This window comes from Petromyzon marinus (genome assembly GCF_048934315.1).
Source record: "Petromyzon marinus isolate PM22_M1 ecotype Great Lakes invasive population chromosome 83 unlocalized genomic scaffold, UKy_Petmar_22M1.pri1.0 chr83_unloc.2, whole genome shotgun sequence".
Classification (NCBI taxonomy): domain Eukaryota; kingdom Metazoa; phylum Chordata; class Hyperoartia; order Petromyzontiformes; family Petromyzontidae; genus Petromyzon; species Petromyzon marinus.
The window spans coordinates 40,239-63,363 of record NW_027422635.1 but is presented as its reverse complement, the minus strand read 5'-3'; the positions used below and the strand labels follow the sequence as shown (position 1 = coordinate 63,363).

Genomic DNA, 23,125 nt, shown 5'->3' with positions numbered 1-23,125 from the left:
CCACCGCCACCAACAACAACTACACCACCACCAACAACTACACCACCACCAACAACAACTACACCACCAACAACAACTACACCACCACCAACAACAACTACACCACCTACACCACCACCAACAACAACTACACCACCACCAACAACAACTACACCACCATCACTAGCACCACCACTACCACTAGCACCAACACCACCACCACTAACCACCACCACTAACCACCACCACTAACCACCACCACTAACCACCACCAACAACACCGCCACCACTAGCCACTACCACCACTAGCACCAACACCACCACCACTAACCACCACCAACAACATCACCACTAGCCACTACCACCAACAACTACACCACTAGCACCAACACCAATAACCACCACCACTAGCACCACTAACCACCACCAACAACAACTACACCACTACCAACAACAATAACACCACCACCACCACTAGCATCACCACTAACCACTACCACCAACAACTACACCACTACCACTAGCACCAACACCACCACCACTAACCACCACCACCACCAACAAGACCAACTACACCACCACTAGCCACAACCACTAACCACCACCACCAACAACAAGAACAACTACACCACTACCACTAGCACCAACACCACCACCACTAACCACAACCACTAACCACCAACAACAAGAACAACTACACCACCACTAGCCACCACCACTACCAACACCACCACTAGTACCACCAACACCACCACTAGTACCACCAACACCACCACCAACAGCAACTACACCACCACCAACAACAACACCACCACTAACCACCACCACCACCACTAGTACCACTAACCACCACCAACAACAACACCACCACCACTAGTACCACTAACCACCACCAACAACACCACCACCAACAACACCACCAACAACACCACCACTAGCACCACTAACCACCACCAACAACACCACCAACAGCACCACCAACAACACCACCACTAGCACCACTAACCACCAACATCACTACCAACAACACCACCACTACCACTAACCACTACCACCACCACTACCACCACTAACCACCACAACCACCACCACTACCAACCACACCACCACTACCACTACCAACACCACCACCAACACCACCAACACCACCAACACCACCCCCACTAACCACCACAACCAACAACACCACCACTACCACTAACCACCACAACCACTACCACAACCACTAAGACAACCACCACTAACAACCACAACCAACACCACCACTACCAACACCACCACCACTACCAACACCACCACCACTACCAACAACACCACCACCACTACCACAACCTACTAAGACAACCTCCACTAACCACCACAACCAACAACAACACCAACACTACCAACACCACCACTAACACAACCACCACCACTACCACAACACCACCACCAACACCACCATCAACACCACCACCACCACTACCACAACCACTAACACCACCACCACTACCACAACACCACCATCAACACCACCACCAACACCACCACCACTACTACAACCACTACCACAACCACTAACACAACCACCACCACCACCCCTACCACAACACCACCACCACTACCACAACACCACCACCAACACCACCACCAACACCACCAACACCACAACCACTAACACAACCACTACCAACACCAACAACACCACCACCACTACCACCAACAACACCACCACTACCACTATCACCACTAACCACCACAACCAACAACACCACCACTACCACTAACCACCACTACCAACACCACCACCACACCCACTACCAACACCAACAATACCACCACCACCAACACCACCACCACAACCACTACCACAACCACTAACACAACCACTAACACAACCACTACCAACACCACCAACACCATCACCACTACCAACACCACCACCACTACCAACACCAACAACACCACCACCACCAACACCACCACCAACACCACCACTACCACAACCAACACCACCACTACCACAACCACTACCAACAACACCACCACCACTACCACCAACAACACTACCACTACCACCACTAACCACCACAACCAACAACTCCACTACCACTAACCACCACCACCAACACAACCACCAACACCACCACCAACAACACCAACACCCTCACTCATCATCAATACTAACTACTACTCATCGATACTACCACCACTCATCATCATCATCAATACGACTACTCGTCATCGATGCTGCTGCTACTACTGATCGATACTACTGATTATCTACGACTATTCCTCATCATCGATACCACTCACTACTGATATCGATCATCCCTACTACTCATCGATACTACTGATGATCCATACGACTACTACTCATCATCGATACCACTCACTAATACTACTGTAATCACCATCGATACTCGCGACTACTTCTTATCGATACTGCTGCCACTGTTGTCTTGTTGATGAGGTTGTGGTGGTGGTGGTTGTGGTGGTAGTGGCTGTTATGGTGGTAGTTGTTGTGGTGGTTATGGTGGTGGTGGTAGTGGTGGTTGTGGTGGTAGTTGTGATTATAGTGGTGGTTATCGTTGTGGTTATGGTGGTGGTTGTTGTGGTGGTGGCTTTGTTGGTGGTTATGGTGGTGGTTGTGGTAGTGGTTGTTATTGTTCTGGTGGTGGTGATGGTGGTGGTTGTGGTGATGGTGATGGTGGTGGTAGTGGTTGTTATTGTTCTGGTGGTGGTGGTGATGGTGGTGGTAGTGGTTGTTATTGTTCTGGTGGTGGTGATGGTGGTGATGGTGGTGGTGGTAGTTGTGGTGGTTTTTATTGTTCTTGTGGTGGTAGTGATGGTGATGGTGGTTGTTGTTATTGTTCTGGTGGTGGTGAAGGTGGTTATTGTTCTGGTGGTGGTGATGGTGGTGATGGTGGTGGTGTCTAGGGCTCTTGTGATTGTAGTGGTGGTCAGTGTTTTTTGGTAGTGGCGGTTGTGGTGACTGTAGTAGTAGTGGCTATTGTGGTGGTTGTGGTTGTGGATCTAGAGTCACTACCTAGACCCAGTCTAGACCACCACTACCTAGACCCAGTCTAGACCACCACTACCTAGACCCAGTCTAGACCACCACTACCTAGACCCAGTCTAGACCACCACTACCTAGACCCAGTCTACACCACTACCTAGACCCTGTCTAGACCACCACTACCTAGACCCAGTCTAGACCACCACTACCTAGACACAGTCTACACCACTACCTAGACCCAGTCTAGACCACCACTGCCTAGACCCAGTCTAGACCACCACTACCTAGACCCAGTCTAGACCACCACTACCTAGACCCAGTCTAGACCACCACTACCTAGACCCAGTCTAGACCACCACTACCTAGACCCAGTCTAGACCACCACTACCTAGACCCTGTCTAGACCAACACTACCTAGACCCAGTCTAGACCACCACTACCTAGACCAAGTCTAGACCACCACTACTTAGACCCAGTCTAGACCACTACCTAGACCCAGTCTAGACCACCACTACCTAGACCCAGTCTAGACCACCACTACCTAGACCCAGTCTAGACCACCACTACTAAGACCCAGTTTATACCACCACTACCTAGACCCAGTCTAGACCAACACTACCTAGACCCAGTCTAGACCACCACTACCTAGACTCAGCCTAGACCACCACCACCTAGACCCAGTCTAGACCACCACTACCTAGACCCAGTCTAGACCATCACTACCTAGACCCAGTCTAGACCACCACTACCTAGACCCAGTCTAGACCACCACTACCTAGACCCAGTCTAGACCAACACTACCTAGACCCAGTCTAGACCACCACTACCTAGACTCAGCCTAGACCACCACCACCTAGACCCAGTCTAGACCACTACCTAGACCCAGTCTAGACCACCACTACCTAGACCCAGTCTAGACCACCACTACCTAGACCCAGTCTAGACCACTACCTAGACCCACTCTAGACCACCACTACCTAAACCCAGTCTAGACCACCACTACCTAGACCCAGTCTACACCACTACCTAGACCCAGTCTAGACCACCACTACCTAGACCCAGTCTAGACCACCGCTACCTAGACCCAGTCCTACACCACCACTACCTAGACCCAGTCTAGACCACCACTACCTAGACCCTGTCTAGACCAACACTACCCTGACCCAGTCTAGACCACCACTACCTAGACCAAGTCTAGACCACCACTACCTAGACCCAGTCTAGACCACCACTACCTAGACCCAGTCTAGACCACCACTACCTAGGCCCAGTCTAGACCACCACTACCTTTCACTCAGTCTAGACCACGACAACCTAAACCCAGTCTAGACCACCACTACCTAGACCAAGTCTAGACCACCACTACTTAGACCCAGTCTAGACCACTACCTAGACCCAGTCTAGACCACCACTACCTAGACCCTGTCTAGACCACCACTACCTAGACCCAGTCTAGACCACCACTACCTAGACCCAGTCTAGACCAACACTACCTAGACCCAGTCTAGACCACCACTACCTAGACCCAGTCTAGACCACCACTACCTAGACCCAGTCTAGACCACCACTACCTAGACCCTGTCTAGACCACCACCACTACCTAGACTCAGTCTAGACCACCACTACTAAGACCCAGTCTAGACCACCACTACCTAGACCCAGTCTAGACCAACACTACCTAGACCCAGTCTAGACCACCACTACCTAGACTCAGCCTAGACCACCACCACCTAGACCCAGTCTAGACCACTACCTAGACCCAGTCTAGACCATCACTACCTAGACCCAGTCTAGACCACCACTACCTAGACCCAGTCTAGACCACCACTACCTAGACCCAGTCTAGACCACCACTACCTAGACTCAGCCTAGACCACCACCACCTAGACCCAGTCTAGATCTCTACCTAGACCCAGTCTAGACCACCACTACCTAGACCCTGTCTAGACCACCACTACCTAGACCCAGTCTAGACCACCACTACCTAGACCCAGTCTAGACCACCACCACCTAGACCCAGTCTAGACCACCACTACCTAGACCCAGTCTAGACCACCACTACCTAGACAGTCTACACCACTACCTAGACCCAGTCTAGACCACCACTACCTAGACTCAGTCTAGACCACCACTACTAAGACCCAGTCTAGACCACCACTACCTAGACCCAGTCTAGACCAACACTACCTAGACCCAGTCTAGACCACCACTACCTAGACCCAGTCAAGACCACCACTACTTAAACCCAGTCTAGACCAACACTACCTAGACCCAGTCTAGACCACCACTACCTAGACTCAGCCTAGACCACCACCACCTAGACCCAGTCTAGACCACTACCTAGACCCAGTCTAGACCACCACTACCTAGACCCAGTCTAGACCACCACTACCTAGACCCAGTCTAGACCACTACCTAGACCCAGTCTAGACCACCACTACCTAGACCCTGTCTAGACCACCACTACCTAGACCCTGTCTAGACCACCACTACCTAGACCTAGTCTAGACCACCACTACCTAGACTCAGCCTAGACCACCACCACCTAGACCCAGTCTAGACCACTACCTAGACCCAGTCTAGACCACCACTACCTAGACGCTGTCTAGACCACCACTACCTAGACCCAGTCTAGACCACCACTACCTAGACCCAGTCTAGACCACCACTACCTAGACCCAGTCTAAACCACCACTACCTAGCCCCAGTCTAGACCACCACTACCTAGACCCAGTCTAGACCACTACCTAGACCCAGTCTAGACCACCACTACCTAGACTCAACCTAGACCACCACCACCTAGACCCAGTCTAGACCACTACCTAGACCCAGTCTAGACCATCACTACCTAGACCCAGTCTAGACCACCACTACCTAGACCCAGTCTAGACCACCACTACCTAGACCCAGTCTAGACCAACACTACCTAGACCCAGTCTAGACCACCACTACCTAGACTCAGCCTAGACCACCACCACCTAGACCCAGTCTAGACCACTACCTAGACCCAGTCTAGACCACCACTACCTAGACCCTGTCTAGACCACTACCTTGACCAGGTCGAGACCACCACTACCTAGACCCAGTCTAGGCCACCACTACCTAGACCCTGTCTAGACCACCACTACCTAGACCCAGTCTAGGCCACCACTACCTAGACCCAGTCTAGACCACCACTACCTAGACCCAGTCTAGGCCACCACTACCTAGACCCTGTCTAGACCACCACTACCTAGACCCAGTCTAGACCACCACTACCTAGACCCAGTCTAGACCACCACTTCCTCGACCCAGCCTAGACCACCAATTCTTAGATCCAGTTTAGACCACCACTACCTAGACCCTGTCTAGACCACCACCACTACCTAGACCCAGTCTAGACCACCACTACCTAGACCCAATCTATACCACCACTACCTAGACCCAGTCTAGACCACTACCTAGACCCAGTCTAGACCACCACTACCTAGACCCAGTCTAGACCACCACTACCTAGACCCAGTCTAGACCACCACTACCTAGACCCAGTCTACACCACTACCTAGACCCAGTCTACACCACTACCTAGACCAAGTCTAGACCACTACCTAGACCCTGTCTAGACCACCACTACCTAGACCCAGTCTAGACCACCACTACTAAGACCCAGTCTAGACCACCACTACCTAGACCCAGTCTAGACCAACACTACCTAGACCCAGTCTAGACCACCACTACCTAGACGCAGTCTAGACCACCACCACCTAGACCCAGTCTAGACCACCACTACCTAGACGAAGTCTAGATCACCACTAACTAGACCCAGTCTAGACCACCACTACTAAGACTCGGTCTAGACCACCACTACCTAGACCCAGTCTAGACCAACACTTCCTAGACCCAGTCTAGACCACCACTACCTAGACCCAGTCTAGACCACCACCACCTAGACCCAGTCTAGACCACCACTACCTAGACCCAGTCTAGACCACCACCACCTAGACCCGGTCTAGACCACCACTACCTAGACCCAGTCTAGACCACCAATTCTTAGATCCAGTTTAGACCACCACTACCTAGACCCAGTCTAGACCACCACTACCTAGACTCAGTCTAGACCACCAATTCTTAGATCCAGTTTAGACCACCACTACCTAGACCCAGTCTAGACCACCACTACCTAGACCCTGTCTAGACCACCACCACTACCTAGACCCAGTCTAGACCACCACTACCTAGACCCAGTCTAGACCACCACTACCTAGACCCAGTCTAGACCACCACTACCTAGACTCAGTCTAGACCACCAATTCTTAGATCCAGTTTAGACCACCACTACCTAGACCCAGTCTAGACCACCACTACCTAGACCCTGTCTAGACCACCACCACTACCTAGACCCAGTCTAGACCACCACTATCTAGACCCACTCTAGACCACCGCTACCTAGAACCAGTCTAGACCACTACTACCTAGACCTAGTCTAGACCACCACTACCTAGACCCTGTCTAGACCACCACTACCTAGACCCTGTCTAGACCACCACTACCTAGACCCAGTCTAGACCACCACTACCTAGACCCAGTCTACACCACTACCTAGACCCAGTCTACACCACTACCTAGACCCAGTCTAGACCACTTCTACCTAGACCCAGTCTAGACCACCGCTACCTAGACCCAGTCCTACACCACCACTACCTAGACCCAGTCTAGACCACCACTACCTAGACCCTGTCTAGACCACGACTACCTATACCCAGTCTAGACCACCACTACCTAGACCAAGTCTAGACCACCACTACTTAGACCCAGTCTAGACCACTACCTAGACCCAGTCTAGACCACCACTACCTAGACCCTGTCTAGACCACCACTACCTAGACCCAGTCTAGACCACCACTACTAAGACCCAGTCTAGACCACCACTACCTAGACCCAGTCTAGACCAACACTACCTAGACCCAGTCTAGACCACCACTACCTAGACGCAGTCTAGACCACCACCACCTAGACCCAGTCTAGACCACCACTACCTATACGCAGTCTAGATCACCACTAACTAGACCCAGTCTAGACCACCACTACCTAGGCTCAGCCTAGACCACCACTACCTAGACCCAGTCTAGACCACCACCACCTAGACCTAGTCTAAACCACCACTACCTAGACCCAGTCTAGACCACCACTACCTAGACCCAGTCTAGACCAACACTACCTAGACCCAGTCTAGACCACCACTACCTAGACCCAGTCTAGACCACCACCACCTAGACCCAGTCTAGACCACCACCACCTAGACCCAGTCTAGACAACCACTACCTAGACACAGTCTACACCACTACCTAGACCTAGTCTAGACCACCACTACCTAGACTCAGTCTAGACCACCACTACTAAGACCCAGTCTAGACCACCACTACCTAGACCCAGTCTAGACCACCACTACCTAGACTCAGTCTAGACCACCACTACTAAGACCCAGTCTAGACCACCACTACTAAGACCCAGTCTAGACCAACACTACCTAGACCCAGTCTAGACCACCACTACCTAGACTCAGCCTTAGACCACCACCACCTAGACCCAGTCTAGACCACTACCTAGACCCAGTCTAGACCACCACCACCTAGACCCAGTCTAGACCACCACTACCTAGACCCAGTCTAGACCACCACTACCTAGACAGTCTACACCACTACCTAGACTCAGTCTAGACCACCACTACCTAGACCCAGTCTAGACCACCACTACCTAGACCCAGTCTAAACCACCACTACCTAGACAGTCTACACCACTACCTAGACTCAGTCTAGACCACCACTACCTAGACCCTGTCTAGACCAACACTACCTATACCCAGTTTAGACCACCACTACCTAGACCAAGTCTAGACCACCACTACTTAGACCCAGTCTAGACCACTACCTAGACCCAGTCTAGACCACCACTACCTAGACCCTGTCTAGACCACCACTACCTAGACCCAGTCTGGACCACCACTACTAAGACCCAGTCTAGACCACCACTACTAAGACCCAGTCTAGACCACCACTACCTAGACCCAGTCTGGACCACCACCACCTAGACCCAGTCTAGACCACCACTACTAAGACCCGGTCTAGACCACCACTACCTAGACCCAGTCTAGACCACCACTACTAAGACCCAGTTTATACCACCACTACCTAGACCCAGTCTAGACCAACACTACCTAGACCCAGTCTAGACTACCACTACCTAGACTCAGCCTAGACCACCACCACCTAGACCCAGTCTAGACCACTATCTAGACCCAGTCTAGACCACCACTACCTAGACCCAGTCTAGACCACCACTACCTAGACCCAGTCTAGACCAACACTACCTAGACCCAGTCTAGACCACCACTACCTAGACCCAGTCTAGACCACTACTACCTAGACCCAGTCTAGACCACCACTACCTAGACCCAGTCTAGACCACCACTACCTAGACCCAGTCTAGACCAACACTACCTAGACCCAGTCTAGACCACCACTACCTAGACCCAGTCTAGACCACCACTACTTAAACCCAGTCAAGACCACCACCACCTAGACCCAGTCTAGACCACCACTACCTAGACCCAGTCTAGACCACCACTACCTAGACCCAGTCTAGACCACCACTACCTAGACCCAGTCTAGACCCTTGCTACCTAGACCCAGTCTAGACCACCACTACCTAGCCGCAGTCTAGACCACCACTACCTAGACCTAGCCTAGACCACCACTACCTAGACCCAGTCTAGACCACCACTACTAAGACCTAGCCTAGACCACCACTACCTAGACCCAATCTAGACCACCACTACCTAGACTCAGCCTAGACCACCACTACCTAGACCCAGTCTAGACCACTACCTAGACCCAGTCTATACCACCACTACCTAGACCCAGTCTAGACCACTACCTAGACCCACTCTAGACCACCACTAACTAGACCCAGTCTAGACCACTACCTAGACCCAGTCTAGACCACCACTACCTAGATCCAGTCTAGACCCCCACTACCTAGACCTAGCCTAGACCACCACTACCTAGACCCAGTCTAGTCCACCACTAACTAGACCCAGTCTAGACCACTACCTACACCCAGTCTAGACCACCACTACCTAGACCCAGTCTAGACCACCACTACCTAGATCCAGTCTAGACCACCGCTACCTAGACCCAGTCTAGACCACTACCTAGACCCAGTCTAGACCCCCACTACCTAGACCTAGCCTAGACCACCACTACCTAGACCCAGTCTAGACCACCACTACCTAGACCCAGTCTAGACCCTTGCTACCTAGACCCAGTCTAGACCACCACTACCTAGACCCAGTCTAGACCACCACTACCTAGACCCAGTCTAGACCACCACTACCTAGACCCAGTCTAGACCAACACTACCTAGACCCAGTCTAGACCACCACTACCTAGACGCAGTCTAGACCACCACCACCTAGACCCAGTCTACACCACTACCTAGACCCAGTCTAGATCACCACTAACTAGACCCAGTCTAGACCACCACTACTAAGACCCAGTCTAGACCACCACTACCTTGACCCAGTCTAGACCACCACTACTAAGACCCGGTCTAGACCACCACTACCTAGACCCAGTCTAGACCAACACTACCTAGACCCAGTCTATACCACCACTACCTAGACCCTATCTAGACCACTACCTAGACCCAGTCTAGACCACTACTACCTAGACCCAGTCTAGACCACCACTTCCTAGACCCAGTCTAGACCACCACCACCTAGACCCAGTCTAGACCACCACTACCTAGACCCAGTCTAGACCACCACCACCTAGACCCAGTCTAGACCACCACCACCTAGACGCAGTCTAGACCACCACTACCTAGACACAGTCTAGACCACCACTACTAAGACCAAGTCTAGACCACCACTACCTAGACCCAGTCTAGACCAACACTACCTAGACCCAGTCTAGACCACCACTACCTAGACTCAGCCTAGACCACCACCACCTAGACCCAGTCTAGACCACTACCTAGACCCAGTCTAGACCACCACTACCTAGACCCAATCTAGACCACCACTACCTAGACCCAGTCTAGACCACCACTACCTAGACCCAGTCTAGACCAACACTACCTAGACCCAGTCTAGACCACCACTACCTAGACCCAGTCTAGACCACCACTACTTAAACCCAGTCAAGACCACCACCACCTAGACCCAGTCTAGACCACCACTACCTAGACGCAGTCTAGACCACCACCACCTAGACCCAGTCTACACCACTACCTAGACCCAGTCTAGATCACCACTAACTAGACCCAGTCTAGACCACCACTACTAAGACCCAGTCTAGACCACCACTACCTTGACCCAGTCTAGACCACCACTACTAAGACCCGGTCTAGACCACCACTACCTACACCCAGTCTAGACCAACACTACCTAGACCCAGTCTAGACCACCACTACCTAGACCCTGTCTAGACCACTACCTAGACCCAGTCTAGACCACTACTACCTAGACCCAGTCTAGACCACCACTTCCTAGACCCAGTCTGGACCACCACTACTAAGACCCAGTCTAGACCACCACTACTAAGACCCAGTCTAGACCACCACTACCTAGACCCAGTCTGGACCACCACCACCTAGACCCAGTCTAGACCACCACTACTAAGACCCGGTCTAGACCACCACTACCTAGACCCAGTCTAGACCACCACTACTAAGACCCAGTTTATACCACCACTACCTAGACCCAGTCTAGACCACCACTAACTAGACCCAGTCTAGACCACTACCTAGACCCAGTCTAGACCACCACTACCTAGACCCAGTCTAGACCACCACTACCTAGATCCAGTCTAGACCACCGCTACCTAGACCCAGTCTAGACCACTACCTAGACCCAGTCTAGACCCCCACTACCTAGACCTAGCCTAGACCACCACTACCTAGACCCAGTCTAGACCACCACTACCTAGACCCAGTCTAGACCACCACTACCTAGACCCAGTCTAGACCCTTGCTACCTAGACCCAGTCTAGACCACCACTACCTAGACCCAGTCTAGACCACCACTACCTAGACCCAGTCTAGACCACCACTACCTAGACCCAGTCTAGACCAACACTACCTAGACCCAGTCTAGACCACCACTACCTAGACGCAGTCTAGACCACCACCACCTAGACCCAGTCTACACCACTACCTAGACCCAGTCTAGATCACCACTAACTAGACCCAGTCTAGACCACCACTACTAAGACCCAGTCTAGACCACCACTACCTTGACCCAGTCTAGACCACCACTACTAAGACCCGGTCTAGACCACCACTACCTACACCCAGTCTAGACCAACACTACCTAGACCCAGTCTAGACCACCACTACCTAGACCCTGTCTAGACCACTACCTAGACCCAGTCTAGACCACTACTACCTAGACCCAGTCTAGACCACCACTTCCTAGACCCAGTCTAGACCACCACCACCTAGACCCAGTCTAGACCACCACTACCTAGACCCAGTCTAGACCACCACCACCTAGACCCAGTCTAGACCACCACCACCTAGACGCAGTCTAGACCACCACTACCTAGACACAGTCTAGACCACCACTACTAAGACCAAGTCTAGACCACCACTACCTAGACCCAGTCTAGACCAACACTACCTAGACCCAGTCTAGACCACCACTACCTAGACTCAGCCTAGACCACCACCACCTAGACCCAGTCTGGACCACTACCTAGACCCAGTCTAGACCACCACTACCTAGACCCAATCTAGACCACCACTACCTAGACCCAGTCTAGACCACCACTACCTAGACCCAGTCTAGACCACCACTACCTAGACCCAATCTAGACCACCACTACCTAGACCCAGTCTAGACCACCACCACCTAGACCCAGTCTAGACCACCACTACCTAGACCCAGTCTAGACCACCACTACTTAAACCCAGTCAAGACCACCACCACCTAGACCCAGTCTAGACCAACACCACTACCTAGACCCAGTCTAGACCACCACCACTACCTAGACCCAGTCTAGACCACCACTACCTAGACCCAGTCTAGACCACCACCACCTAGACCCAGTCTAGACCACCACTACCTAGACCCAGTCTAGACCACCACTACTAAGACCCAGTCTAGACCACCACTACCTAGACCCAGTCTAGACCACCACTACCTAGACCCAGCCTAGACCACCACTACCTAGACCCAGCCTAGACCACCACTACCTAGACCCAGCCTAGACCACCACTACCTAGACCCAGTCTAGACCACCACTACCTAGACCCAGCCTAGACCACCACTACCTAGACCCAGCCTAGACCACCACTACCTAGACCCAGCCTAGACCACCACTACCTAGACCCAGCCTAGACCACCACTACCTAGACCTAGCCTAGACCACCACTACCTAGACCCAGTCTAGACCACCACTACCTAGACCCAGCCTAGACTACCACTACCTAGACCCAGCCTAGACCACCACTACCTAGACCGAGTCTAGACCACCACTACCTATACTCAGCCTAGACCACCACTACCTAGACTCAGCCTAGACCACCACTACCTAGACTCAGTCTAGACCACCACTACCTAGCCCCAGTCTAGACCACCACTACCTAGCCCCAGTCTAGACCACCACTACCTAGACCTAGCCTAGACCACCACTACCACGACCCAGTCTAGACCACCACTACCTAGACCCAGTCTAGACCACTACCTAGACCCAGTCTAGACCACCACCACCTAGACCCAGTCTAGACCACCACTACCTAGACCCAGTCTAGACCACCACCACCTAGACCCAGTCTAGACCACCACTACTTAGACCCAGTCTAGACCACCACTACTTAGACCCAGTCTAGACCACCACTACCTAGACCCAGTCTAAACCACCACTACCTAGACTCAACCTAGACCACCACCACCTAGACCCAGTCTAGACCACTACCTAGACCCAGTCTAGACCACCACCACCTAGACCCAGTCTAGACCACCACTACCTAGACCCAGTCTAGACCATCACTACCTAGACCCAGTCTAGACCACCACTACCTAGACCTAGCCTAGACCACCACCACCTAGACCCAGTCTAGGCCACCACTACCTAGACCCAGCCTAGACCACCACTACCTAGACCCAGTCTAGACCACCACCACCTAGACCCAGTCTAGACCACCACTACCTAGACCCAGTCTAGACCACTACCTAGACTCAGCCTAGACCACCACCACCTAGACCCAGCCTAGACCACCACCACCTAGACCCAGTCTAGACCAACACCACTACCTAGACCCAGTCTAGACCACCACTACCTAGACCCAGTCTAGACCACTACCTAGACCCAGTCTAGACCACCACTACCTAGACCTAGCCTAGACCACCACTACCTATACTCAGCCTAGACCACCACCACCGCATGTTCTACACAGGGTTCGTTTGGCTGTGTCTACCACCCCCCCCCCCCCCACCACGATTGGACTAACCCGGGGGGGGGTCTCCTCCACCCTTTTGCCTCCCCATGGTGCGTACCAGGGGGTGCGGGCCTGCCGGACTGTACCACTGGGCTTGCCCCGTGGGGGTGTGGGCCTGCCGGATTGTACCACTGGGCTTGGCCCGTGGGGGTGGTGAGGAGACCTGCCGGACTGTACCACTGGGCGTGTGAGGAGACCTGCCGGACTGTACCACTGGGCTTGCCCCGTGGGGGTGTGAGGAGACCTGCCGGACTGCACCACTGGGCGTGCCCCGTGGGGGTTTTGAGGAGGCCTGCCGGACTGTACCACTGGGCGTGCCCCGTGGGGGTTTTGAGGAGACCTGCCGGACTGTACCACTGGGCGTGTGAGGAGGCCTGCCGGACTGTGCCACTGGGCTTGCCCCGTGGGGGTGGTGAGGAGACCTGCCGGACTGCACCACTGGGTGTGCCTCGTGGGGGGGGGGCAAGGAGGCCTGCCGGACTGTACCACTGGGCGTGCCCCGTGGGGGTGTGAGGAGACCTGCCGGACTGTACCACTGGGCGTGTGAGGAGGCCTGCCGGATTGTACCACTGGGTGTGCCCTGTGGGGGTGGTAAGGAGGCCTGCCGGACTGTACCACTGGGCGTGCCCCGTGGGGGTGGTGAGGAGGCCTGCCCGGACTGTACCACTGGGCGTGTGAGGAGGCCTGCCGGACTGTACCACTGGGCGTGCCCCGTGGGGGTGTGGGCCTGCCGGACTGTACCACTGGGCGTGTGAGGAGGCCTGCCGGATTGTACCACTGGGTGTGCCCTGTGGGGGTGGTAAGGAGGCCTGCCGGACTGTACCACTGGGCGTGCCCCGTGGGGGTGTGAGGAGGCCTGCCCGGACTGTACCACTGGGCGTGTGAGGAGGCCTGCCGGACTGTACCACTGGGCGTGCCCCGTGGGGGTGTGAGGAGGCCTGCCGGACTGCACCACTGGGCGTGCCTCGTGGGGGGGGGGTAAGGAGGCCTGCCGGACTGTACCACTTGGCTTGCCCCGCGGGGGTGGGGGGGGGGTAAGGAGGCCTGCCGGACTGCACCACTGGGTGTGCCCCGTGGGGGTGGTGAGGAGACCTGCCGGACTGTACCACTGGGAGTGCCCCGCGGGGGTGGTGGGTGGGTGAGGAGGCCCCGATGCAGCCCTGGGATGGTCCAAGCAATCGGCGAGGGGCAACTCTTCGCAACCCCAACGGCAACAACAACAACAACAACCACAACAACAGCCACCCCCACAACAACAACAACCACCTCCACAACCCCCACAGCCACCCACACAGCCACCCACACAGCCACCCACACAGCGCCCACACAGCCACCCACACAGCCCGTCACTTCACTGGGGGCACCGCGGGGGCTGCCGGGGGTGGTGCCAGGTGCAGCCCACCCACACGCAACCGTCGCAGGTAGCAACAACAACAACAACAACCACAACAACAACAACAACCACAACAACAACAACAACCACAACCACAACAACCACAACAACAACCACAACAACAACAACAACCACAACCACAACAACCACAACAACAACAACCACAACAACAACAACAACCACAACAACAACCACAACAACAACAACAACCACAACAACAACCACAACAACAACAACCACAACAACAACAACAACCACAACAACAACCACGACAACAACAACCACAACAACAACAACAACCACAACAACAACAACAACCACAACAACAACAACAACCACAACAACCACAACAACCACAACAACAACAACAACCACAACAACAACAACAACCACAACAACAACAACAACCACAACAACAACAACCACAACAACAACAACAACCACAACAACAACAACAACCACAACAACAACAACAACAACAACAACGACAACAACAACGACGACAACAACAACGACAACAACAACAACAACCACAACAACCACAACAACAACAACAACCACAACAACAACCACAACAACAACAACAACAACAACCACAACAACCACAACAACCACAACAACAACAACCACAACAACAACAACCACAACAACAACAACCACAACAACAACCACAACAACAACAACAACCACAACAACCACAACAACAACAAAAACAACTACCACTACAACAACAACCACAACAACAACAACCACAACAACAACAACCACAACAACAACAACAACCACAACAACAACAACAACCACAACAACAACAACAACCACAGCAACAACAACAACAACCACAACAACAACAACCACAACCACAACAACAACCACAACAACCACAACAACCACAACAACAACAACAACAACAACCACAACAACAACAACAACAACCACAACAACAACCACAACAACAACCACAACAACAACCACAACAACAACCACAACAACAACCACAACAACAACAACCACAACAACAACAACCACAACAACAACAACCACAACAACAACCACAACAACAACCACAACAACAACCACAACAACAACAACAACAACCACAACAACAACAACAACAACAACAACCACAACAACCACCACAACAACAACAACAACAACAACCACAACAACAACAACCACAACAACAACAACAACCACAACAACAACAACCACAACAACAACAACAACCACAACAACAACAACAACCACAACAACAACAACCACAACAACAACAACCACAACAACAACCACAACCACAACAACAACCACAACAACAACAACAACCACAACAACAACAACAACCACAACAACAACAACCACAACAACCACAACAACAACAACAACCACAACAACAACCACAACAACAACAACAACAACCACAACAACAACAACCACAACAACAACAACAACCACAACAACAACAACCACAACAACAACAACCACAACCACAACAACCACAACAACAACAACCACAACAACAACAACCACAACAACAACAACCACAACAACAACAACCACAACAACAACCACAACAACAACAACCACAACAACAACAACCACAACAACAACAACCACAACAACAACAACCACAACAACAACAACCACAACAACAACAACCACAACAACAACCACAACAACAACCACAACAACAACCACAACAACAACAACCACAACAACAACAACCACAACAACAACAACCACAACAACAACCACAACAACAACAACCACAACAACAACAACCACAACAACAACCACAACAACAACAACAACAACCACAACAACAACAACAACCACAGCAACAACAAAAACCACAACAACAACAAAAACCACAACAACAACAACCACAACAACAACAACAACCACAGCAACAACAACCACAACAACAACAACCACAACAACAACAACCACAACAACAACAACCACAACAACAACAACCACAACAACAACCACAACAACAACCACAACAACCACAACAACAACCACAACAACAACAACCACAACAACAACAAAAACCACAACAACAAAAACCACAACAACAACAACCACAACAACAACAACAACCACAACAACAACAACAACCACAACAACAACAACCACAACAACAACAACAACCACAACAACCACAACAACAACAACCACAACAACAACAACCACAACAACCACAACAACAACAACAACAACAACCACAGCAACAACAACAACCACAACAACCACAACCACAACAACAACCACAACAACAACAACCACAACAACAACAACCACAACAACAACCACAACAACAACAAAAACCACAACAACAACAACCACAACAACAACAACCACAACCACAACAACCACAACAACAACAACCACCGCAACAACAACCACAACAACAACCACAACAACCACAACAACAACCACAACAACAACAACAACAACAACAAAAACCACAACAACAACCACAACAACAACAACAACCACAACAACCACAACCACAACAACAACAACCACAACAACCACAACAACAACCACAGCAACAACAACCACAACAACAACAACCACAACAACAACAACCACAGCAACAACAACCACAACAACAACAACAACCACAACAACAACAACAACCACAACAACAACAACAACCACAACAACAACAACCACAACCACAACAACAACCACAGCAACAACAACCACAACAACAACAACAACAACCACAACCACAACCACAACAACAACCACAACAACCACAACAACCACAACAACAACCACAACAACAACAACAACAACAACCACAACAACAACCACAACAACAACAACCACAACAACAACAACCACAACAACAACAACAACCACAACCACAACAACAACCACAACAACAACAACCACAACAACAACCACAACAACCACAACAACAACCACAACAACCACAACAACAACCACAACAACAACAACCACAACAACAACAACAACCACAACAACAACAAAAACCACAACAACAACAACCACAACAACAACAACAACCACAACAACAACCACAACAACAACAACAACAACAACCACAACAACCACAACAACAACCACAACAACAACAACAACAACAACAACCACAGCAACAACAACAACCACAACAACCACAACAACAACCACAACAACAACAACCACAACAACAACCACAACAACAACAAAAACCACAACAACAACAACCACAACAACCACAACAACAACAACCACAGCAACAACAACCACAACAACAACCACAACAACCACAACAACAACCACAACAACAACAAAAACCACAACAACAACCACAACAACAACCACAACAACCACAACCACAACAACAACAACAACCACAACAACCACAACAACAACCACAGCAACAACAACCACAACAACAACAACCACAACAACAACAACAACCACAGCAACAACAACCACAACAACAACAACAACCACAACAACAACAACAACAACAACCACAACAACAACAACAACAACCACAACAACAACAACCACAGCAACAACAACCACAACAACAACAACAACCACAACCACAACAACAACAACCACAACAACCACAACAACAACCACAACAACAACCACAACAACAACCACAACAACAACCACAACAACAACAACCACAACAACGACCACAACAACGACCACAACAACAACCACAACAACAACCACAACAACAACAACCACAACAACAACCACAACAACAACAACAACAACCACAACAACAACCACAACAACAACCACAACAACCACAACAACAACCACAACAACCACAACAACAACCACAACAACCACAACAACAACCACAACAACAACAACAACCACAACCACAACAACAACAACCACAACAACCACAACAACAACCACAACAACAACCACAACAACAACCACAACAACAACAACCACAACAACAACCACAACAACAACAACCACAACAACAACCACAACAACAACAACAACCACAACAACAACCACAACAACAACAACAACCACAACAACAACCACAACAACAACCACAACAACAACCACAACAACCACAACAACAACCACAACAACCACAACAACAACCACAACAACCACAACAACAACCACAACAACCACAACAACAACCACAACAACAACAACCACAACAACAACAACCACAACAACCACAACAACAACCACAGCAACAACAACAACCACAACAACCACAACAACAACCACAACAACAACCACAACAACAACCACAGCAACAGCGACACCACCACCACCGCCACCACCACCGCCACCACCACCGCCACCACAGTCACCACAGCTACCACCACCACGACCACCACCACAACAACCGCCACCTCCATCACTACCTCCACCACTACCGTCATCACTATCACCATCACCACAACCACCACAACCAACACTATCACCTCCACCTTAACCACCACAACCACCACTACCTCCACCGCCACCTTAACCACCACCACCACAACCACCACAACCACCACTACCTCCACCGCCATCTTAACCACCACAACCACCACTATCACCTCCACCTTAACCACCACAACCACCACAACCACCACTATCACCGCCCCCTTCACCACAACCACCACTACCTCCACCGCCACCTTTACCACCATAACCACCACAACCACCACTATCACCGCCCCCTTCACCACAACCACCACAACCACCACTATCACCGCCACCTTAACCACCACAACCACCACTACCTCCACCGCCACCTTAACCACCACAAACACCACAACCACCGCCACCTTAACCACCACAACCACCTCCACCTTCACCACAACCACCACTACCTCCACCGCCACCTTCACCACAACCACCTCCACCGCCACCTTAACCACCACAACCACCACAACCACCACTATCACCACCACTATCACCACCACCACAACCACCACAACCACCACCACCACCTCCACCGCCACCTTAACCACCACAACCACCACCATCACCTCCACCTTAACCACCACAACCACCACAACCACCACTACCTCCACCGCCACCTTAACCACCACAACCACCACAACCACCACTACCTCCACCGCCACTTTAACCACCACAACCACCACAACCACCACTATCACCGCCACTTTAACCACCACAACAACCACTACTTCCACCGCCACCTTAACCACCACAACAACCACTACCTCCACCGCCACCTTAACCACCACAACCACCACAACCACCACTATCACCGCCACCTTCACCACAACCACCAGAACCACTACTATCACCGCCACCTTAACCACCACAACAACCACTACCTCCACCGCCACCTTAACCACCACAACCACCACAACCACCACAACCACCGCCACCTTAACCACCACAACCACTTCCACCGCCACCTTAACCACCACAACCACCACTACCTCCACCGCCACCTTCACCACAACCACCACTACCTCCACCGCCACCTTAACCACCACAACCACCACAACCACCACAACCACAACTATCACCACCACAACCACCACAACCACCACAACCACCACTACCTCCACCGCCACCACAACCACCACAACCACCACAACCACCACTATCACCTCCACCACAACCACCACAACCACCACTACCTCCACTGCCACCTTAACCACCACAACCACCACAACCACCACTATCACCGCCACCTTAACCACCACAACCACCACTATCACCTCCACCACAACCACCACAACCACCACTACCTCCACCGCCACCTTAACCACCACAACCACCACAACCACCACTACCTCCACCGCCACTTTAACCACCGCAACCACCACTATCACCGCCACTTTAACCACCACAACCACCACTACCTCCACCGCCACCTTAACCACCACAACCACCACAACCACCACTATCACCGCCACCTTCACGACAACCACCAGAACCACCACTATCACCACCACCTTAACCACCACAACCACCACAACCACCTCCACCGCCACCTTAACCACCACAACCACCACCACCTCCACCGCCACCTTAACCACCACAACCACCACAACCACCACTATCACCACCACCACAACCACCACAACCACCACTACCTCCACCACCACAACCACCACAACCACCACAACCACCGCTATCACCGCCACCTTAACCACCACAACCACCACTATCACCGCCACCTTAACCACCACAACCACCACTATCACCGCCACCTTAACCACCACAACCACCACTATCACCTCCACCTTAACCACCACAACCACAACAACCACCACTACCTTCACCGCCACTTTAACCACCACAACCACCACAACCACCACTACCTCCACCGCCACCTTAACCACCACAACCACCACTATCACCGCTACCTTCACCACAACCACCACAACCACCACAACCACCGCCACCTTAACCACCACAACCACCTCCACCGCCACCTTAACCACCACAACCACCACAACCACCACTATCACCACCACTATCACCACCACCACAACCACCACAACCACCAATATCACCACCACAACCACCACTACCTTCACCACCACCACAACCACCACAACCACCACTACCTCCACCGCCACCTTAACCACCACAACCACCACAACCACCACTATCACCGCCACCTTAACCACCACTATCACCGCCACCTTAACCACCACAACCACCACTACCACCTCCACCTTAACCACCACAACCACCACTACCTCCACCGCCACCTTAACCACCACAACCACCTCAACCACCACTACCTCCACCGCCACCACAACCACCACAACCACCACAACCACCACTACCTCCACCGCCACCACAACCACCACAACCACCACAACCACCACTACCTCCACTGCCACCTTAACCACCACAACCACCACAACCACCACTGCCTCCACCGCCACTTTAACCACCACAACCACCACAACCACCACTACCTCCACCGCCACCTTAACCACCACAAACACCACAACCACCACTATCACCGCCACCTTAACCACCACCACAACCACCACTACCTCCACCGCCACCTTCACCGTAGTGGTTGGACTTACCTGATGGTGGTTGACATTGTTGTGATTGTGGTTACGTGTTGGTGGTGGTTGAGATTACGGTTATGTGATGGTGGTTGACATTGTGGTTATGTTGGTCATGTGATGTTGGGTAACGTGGTTGTTGTTGTGGTTGTTGTGGTTGACGTTGTGGTTAACGTTGTGGTTGGCGTTGTGGTTGTTGTGGTTGAAGTTGTGGTTGTTGTTGTGGTCATGTGACGGTGGTTAACGTTGTTACGGTTAATG

General features: G+C 51.7%; 1 protein-coding gene across 1 annotated transcript in view; it reads left to right on the top strand.

Annotated features, from left to right (window-relative positions):
* Positions 1 to 23,125, top strand: part of LOC142908389 (uncharacterized) — a gene marked incomplete at its 3' end in the record, with an annotated part of 63,023 nt that overhangs the window by 4,681 nt on the left and 35,217 nt on the right. Inside the window, exon 2 of the mRNA XM_076058985.1 lies at positions 14,517 to 15,876. Within this exon, the coding sequence (XP_075915100.1) occupies positions 15,608 to 15,876 (269 nt within the window). The remainder of the gene's footprint in view (positions 1 to 14,516; positions 15,877 to 23,125) is intronic.